Here is an 8,220-nt window from a genome sequence, read left to right as displayed (position 1 = left end):
AAGTGTATATAAGAAAGAAGGAGGAAAATGTTTTGCCCACTCTGTTTCTGGCCCTAATCAAGTAACCCGAACACGTTCTTTGTTAGATTTATATGGAAAATATATTTTTATACATGCAACCCAATGAATCCCGCCGACCCAACCCTTGACACCACCCCAGTGCCGCCTGCTGGGCGAAGGCTGGCTACGTGGGGGTGGCTAGACTCTCCCGGCTAGTCAAAAGTGATATTTTACATATTTTCCGACAGTTTTCCTTTTTTTCTTTTCTTTGTCCTTTCTTGGCTGCTCCTTTTTTATCCTTTTTTTCCTTCAGCTTTGCTTGCATTTTATTACTTAACGCTTAAGTGTGCTTCTTAGAGGCAAAAAAAAAAAAGGAGAAATAAAAGGAGTGGGACGGTCGGGCATTTCTCGCTTTTCTAGAGTTTTCTGTTTTAAATTGAAAAGTTGTAAAAAGGATTTCTTGGGCTGCTCCTTTTTCGCCAACCAAGAAGTTGGCAAATTAAACACTTCTTTTCGGGGAAAATGATCAAACGGCAAACTTTTATTCAACAAATATGGTGGGATGAGGGATAACATAGAGTGGAGTGGAAATGCGATGGAACAATGGGTTGTGTTTGCTTAAAAATGAGTATGGGGGATGGGGTTATCACAATTACCAGCTGCCACCTCCCTGGGGAGACCAGCCGCCACTGGAGGATCCTCCCGAGGACCAGCCACCGCTGGAGGATCCACCTGAAGACCAACCACCGCTGGAGGAGCCACCAGCAGACCATCCGCCGCTGGAGGGTCCAGCGGAAGTCCAGCCTCCGGAATCTCCAGCTCCGGAATCCGACTCAGAGATGATTTTGATGATCTTCACAGCCGTGTTGGCATCACCACCGTTACCACCGGAAGACCATCCACCGCTGGAGGCACCACCAGAAGACCAGCCATCGCCGGAGGCTCCACCAGAAGACCAGCCTCCACTGGATGCTCCACCGCCATAGCCTCCATGACCGCCGGAAGAACCTTGCTGCGAGATGATCTTGATGATTTTGACTTCCTGGGCGCCACCGCTTCCATGGCCAGCACCGCCTCCATAGCCTCCGGCACCGCCTCCATAGCCACCAGCACCACCGGCAGACCAGCCACCACCGCCGCCGCCTCCGGACTGCCAACCTCCAGCACCACCAGCAGGAGCAGACTCGTGAATTACTTTGATGATTTTGACGGGTGGGGCAGCACCGCCGCCGCCATGATGATCGGAGCCATGGTCAGAACCACCGCCATAGCTGTAGCCTCCATCGCTGCCATGGGAGGAACCACCGCCGCCGTGGCCGCCGCCTCCACTGTAGCCACCACCTCCACTGTAGCCACCGCCACCGCCACTTCCGAGTCCTCCGATGAATCCAGCTTGGGCCACCGCCACCACAGCCAGTAGACAGACAAAGACTTTCATGTTGGAGCTAAGATGAAGCTGAGATGAGCTAAAAAGTCGAACTGATGCCCCAAACAGATCGAAGGGGCATTTATATAGAGCTGTGTGTTTCCCCAGTCGCGGTGATGATTCGAGGCGGCCTTGTCCGGAAGCCAACGCAAGTGGTGCAAGTGGTGCACTACGACACCCCCGGGCCAAGTTGGCCAAGTTAACACAGGCTCTCAAGAGCCTCTAAGTCGAGCGAAAGCCCCAGTGGGATGTACATGCATAAAATGTCGAAAGACTCTCCCCCAGCATCCATTGAAGGCTATATTTGTTGATCACATCAACTGGGAAATGGCTTTTGCAAGATAGATACGCTTTCATTATAATGTACCCTCTACTTTAACCATAAAATTAAAAATGACTATTATATTATATCACTCTAAAACCCCATAGCTCCTTAAAATATTTAAACCATTTCATCCTTTCGAAAACTCTCTAGTAAGCTTTGTTTAATTTCCTCATAAACGTCTTTTAGAGTATCCCATTATCGACTTCAATTAAAATTTGATATACTTTCTCGTGATTTGTTTGGATTATGCAATCGAATAACCAGCGAACAAACAAATTATCAAACAACCAGCATTTTTTTCGGCGCTTCGAGCGCACTTGAATGGAGTTTTTCCCCCGGATCGCACAGCCATCTGCCTTTTGGCACTCGCTTCCCCTGGCAGTCCCCTGGCATGCCAATCGAAGGCATGATTAATGAGTGCGGAGTTCAGACCACAGGTGAGGTGGTGGGCACAGGTGAGAGGACAGACAGGCAGACGGCAGGCGAGGCGAGGCGAGGTTCGTGCGCTTTCAACTGTCCCTGACATCGATTTCTGGGCTACCGCTTTCCGATGTTACGCATTCAATTCCGATGAAGTCACTTCAAAAGACACTGGAAAAAATAAAAGTAGTGGAGACTATTTATTTAGAAGTCTCTGTGGCAAGCCTCCGAGTTCTCTTCTTCCAAATGACCTGCATTTTTTTTCATAACCTGTCTCCTGTTTAGTTTTTTGTGGCAGTAGGTTCATTCATCTGTTCCATTACCTTTGCATCCATTCATCGATCATCTCAGTCTGGGGGAACACAGTTCTCAATGAGACGTCAAGTTCTCATTAAGACGAGAGCCCCATGCAAATGCCAGATCAATTAATCAATTTGTTTTGCCAATAAATATGACTAAATATGGCCAACGATCTCTGCCAATAATGATAAATGATTTCACCGGCTTTAGAGTTTTGTTTTTGCTTTTGTTTTCTTTTATCTGCTTATGTTTTTTTTGTGCATTTTCTCTCAACCAAATGAATTCAATTAAGCCAAAATTTGAACGTGGGAATATATTTTGGCCACGCATGGCGAATATGTCAGCCAATAACTGGACGCATGCAACATGTTGCCAATGGCTCTAAATATTTTTAGAGCCCGAGGCGGAAAACACAAAACCCGTAAAGGAGACAAATTAATAGTCATTCATTTGGCATTCGGTTATAGCTCTATTGGTCGCCCCAGACAAGTGCAACAAGGCGATATGTTTTTAAGAAAAATAAAATAAATAAAACCACAAACACTGATTTAATTTCATAAATAACTTTTGATGATTTCCATTGGCTAGGACTCCGGAGAAAATTGAATTTGTTCTGTTATTTGATTTGAAAAATAAGGAAAAACTGTCTGGACTTCGAGTTCGAGTTGGTTTCCTTGTGAAAGTTGGCCAAAAAGCTTTTCCTTATGACCACTTTCGGGATCCCTGCGCCCTTCTCTTATGTCACTTTTAGCCAGTCTGACATTTGTTGGAAATATTGTTGAAAATATTTGTTGGTCGAAAAAGCAAAATAAAGTTGCAATTCCTGCAAGAGCTGTCAAAATGTTGCCGCTGCTGCAGTTGCAGTTGCAGTTGCAGCATTGGCTGCGGTTGATATTACTGTTGCCATTGCAATGGAAGTTGCAGTTGCAAGTTGCTTTTGCTTTTCTTGCTGGGCTCGGCAACCTGCTGACTGTTGACTGCTGCCCGTCGTTTTCCCATGTGAATGCTTAACCGATTGCCGGTGCTTACCCTCTCGTCCCCAAACCGAAAAACCCTGCCCCCTTTTACCTCAAGCCTCCCTCATGTGCCCTCGCCCCGCCGCCGGGGGCTGTCAAGTTTTTTTTGGGGCTGTCGCTACTTGGTTGATATTTTTTCCAAAAACAATTTCGACAGTCGCGCATTTTTCACGCTGCCTCATTTGCAGCGATTTTCAATGCGATATTTGTTACCACTGTTGTTGCTGTTGTTGCTGCCACAAATTGTTGTTGTTGTTGCTAGTTGCAGTTGTTGGATTGCTTGTTCACATAACCATAACTCCGCATGGCACCTTTGCAGATTTTTGACTTTTTTTCACCGATACTCTTGGAAAGGGGAAGCCCTTTGGGTCTATTGAAATAATTATTAGTTTAAATGGTATTTTATTCACTAAATATTTTATAAATAATATATTGAAATAAGACTTTTATGTCCTTCAAAGTATCAACTATTATTATGAGCTTTTACTTCCCAAGGACATACCAATCTAAATAATTCATAAAGCCCCTCTCATATTTAAACCTACCCTTTGTACATTTTTTATAGTTGTTCTTTAAGGGTATTTAGCATGTCCTCTAACTTTATTAAAATATTCCCAAATATGATATTTCAGTTGCAATTCCTTCACATATGTATGCTTGGCCCAAGTCAACTTTAATATTCCGTTTGATTTCTTCGCCTTCAGGATCGTGACAGACCGCAGCATTGGATGTTGCAACTGCCAACTGGGAACTAGCAACTAACTTGTGGCAGGCAACTAAAAACAGTTGCGATTAGCTGGGGCCTGGCCCTAAATGAAATCAGCGACTGTTCACAGTCATAAGTTGCTGGCAGAAACCTTTGCTAATATGTCATGGGGCCCATCGACGGGTCAGCCCGAAAACATTGGGCAATTGGCATTTTGTCGGATTTGGTGTGCGGAGAGTGTTGAATGTTGTGCTAGTCATCGAAACCAGTTTACCGTTGGCAAACGTCACAAATAGTACATGCATATGTGTTGTGTGTCCCAACTGGGTAGTACAGTACAGTGGTGACCCATTAAAGCAATCAGCAGCAAACACATGTAAGTCAAGTGGCAAACTCCAACTCCCATTTTCGGTTTCGGTTACGGTTGCGGCTCATTACGCAGCTCGCTTTGATTTGCATAGCAATTGAATGGAGTTGGCCGAAATGGAGTTGGCCCCTTGGCAGTTGACCACCTTGTGCCACACACCCCTTTTCCGTCTTTGATTTGTGCGACATGTGCGCAGAGAATTATTTGCTTATTGTTTAACATTTGCGTTTGAATAACTTGTAAACTGTCAAGCGATTAACCCTTGGAGGTCTACGGGGTTTCAAGAGTGTGGGAAATGGATTTCACTAATTAAAATTTCAATCCAAACAGATCCAAGGTAAAATTGAATCAAAAATCTTGTTCAAATTAAAGTTAAAGAAGCCTCTGTTTAGAATAATATTCTATAAATATTAGCTCATTTTAGGATGCTTTGTAGTGACTTTAACTTGGTTTAAATTTTGGTTTAAACATAAAATAAAAATATAAATATTTCTGAATATTATAAATTTTTTTAGGGGTTATCCAAGGGTTAAAATACATAATTCCAGTTAGACATGTAGTTAACGTTCCGATTTTGCGATTGTCATATTCGGGCGGCATTCCTGCACTGTCAATTCCCAATACTCAATACTCAATAGCCAATAGTCGATTGTGGTGGCCATGCAACTGGCTTATTACCGGCTCTATCAGATGGCGGTACACACGGCGTATGCGCAATATTGATCCCAATGCATTCTCGGCCGCATTGTGTTTGCTTTATTGAATATTTCACTGTTGCTGCTGTTGCTGACCATGTCACATTCGCTTTTCGTCTCAATTGCAGTTGAGAGACAAATTGCGCACCTTTGACAGCTTGGAATTTGACTTTTTGATTGACAACTGCAGCGATCTGCGATCCGAGATTGGTGATCAGGGTTCGACAACAATAATTCCAAGCCGAAATTTCAACAAAATTCAAACGATCGATTTCGCAAAGCCTTAAAGCTTAGTTTATTAAACGTCTTTGGCTGGTTGTACTGACCTCGAAAACAAATTCAATTATGCAGAGAGGGGCACCCAAAAAAAAAAAAGAAAGACAGACAAACAAAAAGAATTGGCCAAATTCGCGAGGCACCTACGCCAACTCCAAAAGCAATTTGGCAGCAATGAAGACAAAGCTGAAAACACGGCAGCCGAAAATAACGACAAATACCAGAGTGTGACGAGACCCCACCGCTTAACCCTCTACCGCCCCGATTAACCCCTCAATGCCAGCGACAAAGTGACAGGCAAGGAAAACGGGGCGAGTCTCTATTTCTCACTCTTCTCTAGAGATCTTCAAACTCTAGCTCCAAACAAAATAAAACAAAAAATAAAAATAGAAATCCAAGTGAAAATCAATTGCAGCTGCCAGAGAAAGACCGAAGCCTCGAGATCTTGGAGAGCTGGCAATTCTTTCAGTTTAGTTTCTTTCAGTTAGCTTGTCAGCGACACAAACAAAAACACAAGACTCTGACTGTGACTGAGACTTGGACATTGAGCCTCAAACTGAATCTGAGACTGAGCCAGCTGACGTTACAGGTTTTCAAATCTGGCACATTAATTTTAAAGACAAATGAAACGAAAATAATACAAGATGAAAGCCTAGCCAAGATAGAAACGAAAAATAGATGCTCTAGAAAAGTGAAATCTAAGAAAAATTAAAAAGACTGAAGTGTGATGGATATTTCTTAGAAAATTGTAACAAATTTTGTTTCTTAAAAAATCAAAAAAGTGAAGACAATTTTGTTTGTATATTTCAAATTTTCAAAGAGTTTTCAGAGTTGCTCAATGGATTAATTTTTGTCCTTTTTTTTTTAGAGACTTTTCAGATAGTAGAGTGGTCCTTTGGATTTATCCTTTTTTGAATTTCTGAGACTGGGAGGCTATAGCTAAAAACATTAAACACATCGTAAAAACATCGTTTTCATTAAAGACTTTCAGATTTACATCAGTGAATCAATCCCAACCGAGGGTATCTCTATAGGCTAACCTCGACTTGGAATTGGTGGACCACCTTGTGCGACCTTCTTTTCAGTTGCCGACAAAAATAAAAAAATAGAAAAAAATTCAAAACAAAAACAAAAGATAAACCAAAAAGCGGCAACAATTACCAGACAAAACAACAACAATGGCCAACAACAGCCCGAGCCAAGCAGATAATAATGGCCAATAGGTTTACGAGTCGCCCGAACATCAGAGAGCCAGCAAATACTCGATACTCGAATTTCAAAGCCCGCTGCAAAGATCGCCAATGGCCAAGTCTTTTTGCTTTTGCCCTGGCTCTGCTTCAGTTGAATTTCAGTTTGAGATTTTAGCCATTTGAAAGTCTTGTGCGAAAAGAGCGTCAAAAGTCAGATGGGTGATGGTCGAGGAGGAGGGGGATCTTGGACGACGGAGGCCTTTCCTTTTTGTTATTTTTCTATGTTTTTTCTGTGTCACTTGCTGCGAAAGTCGCAAAACTATAAGTTGAAAGTTGAACGGAGTGAGCAATCGATGGCAGATTTTCACACCGAACTTACAAAAAAAGTATCATTAACTGTGGTTATCCCCCAGGAGGTCATTGATATTTTTAGGGCATTCATACATACATATGTACATGGGAATGGGAATCCCAATTTGTTTATTGCCAATTGACCGCAATCAAAGCCAGCGAAGTGAATGGATTATAAATTATGAAGAAAGGAAAGCTAACTAAGATTATACCTATAGCCTTGCTAATACATGTGGGATGCTGTTGTTAGGTCATAAATTATAATTTCTTATTTCTTATCAAATTGATTCTGAAGTCATTTTTTTCTGCACAAAGAACTTTTAAAGAAAACATTATGTCCTTCGGTCTAAACATTGATCTCCTCCACATTCCGGAGAAAATAATGCACATTTCTGTAATTCGAGCTCCAAGTAGCTGAATCCCTCATAAAATACCTTTCCCAAATACAGTTTTATAGTTTTTTGAATTTTTTCCAAGGGGTACCCCTTGAAAATCATCATTTTTCGATTTTCTCCATTTGCTCCCTTCCGATTATCCCAGCTCCTCCAATTTACACCCGATCGGGAAAATGTGTACATTTCTGTGATTAGAGCTCCAAGTAGCTGAATCCCTCATACAACAACTTTCCTAAATTCGATTTTTTAATTTTTCGAATTTTTTCCAACGGGTACCCCTTAAAAATCATCAATTTTCGACATTCGCCATTTTGCTCCCTTCCGATTAGCACAGCTCCTCAAATTTACACCCGATCGGATGAAAAACAGCAACAATGTTTTACATGATTATATATTTTCTTATTTAATGAAGTGAATGTAAGGATGAGTATAAATGTATACAATGGCCAGACATTAAAAAGTCCCAGCCTAATTTAGATTCAGTATAGCTGGAAGAAATAACAACAGATTGATGAATAATATAGTCATCCTGTAAGATTTTTTCGGAGCCTGGAAAACTTTTTGTTTGTTGCTGGCTGGTTTTACTTTAAACTGAAATACTTCACCGGCTTTTATAGAAAACAAATACCATTTGTTTACGTAAGGCTTGACTAATTTTAGTTTTAGTCGGGAATGTTTGACAAATCGATGGGATATGGTAACTGAAACCCTTAAACTGTGCAGAGATCTGAGAGGTACAAACACTTCAAGAAA

At 41.8% G+C, this 8,220-nt stretch overlaps 1 protein-coding gene across 1 annotated transcript; it reads right to left on the bottom strand.

Annotated features, from left to right (window-relative positions):
- Positions 1 to 516: 516 nt before the first annotated feature.
- On the bottom strand, positions 517 to 1,594 carry LOC108119053 (uncharacterized). Its single transcript, XM_017232012.3, has one exon. It carries the CDS (start codon positions 1,436 to 1,438, stop codon positions 653 to 655), a length of 786 nt encoding a protein of 261 aa, XP_017087501.2. The 5' UTR covers positions 1,439 to 1,594; the 3' UTR covers positions 517 to 652.
- Positions 1,595 to 8,220: the final 6,626 nt, after the last annotated feature.

Source organism: Drosophila bipectinata, chromosome 3L (assembly GCF_030179905.1).
Source record: "Drosophila bipectinata strain 14024-0381.07 chromosome 3L, DbipHiC1v2, whole genome shotgun sequence".
NCBI lineage: Eukaryota > Metazoa > Arthropoda > Insecta > Diptera > Drosophilidae > Drosophila > Drosophila bipectinata.
This window is presented reverse-complemented; position numbering and strand designations above follow the sequence as displayed.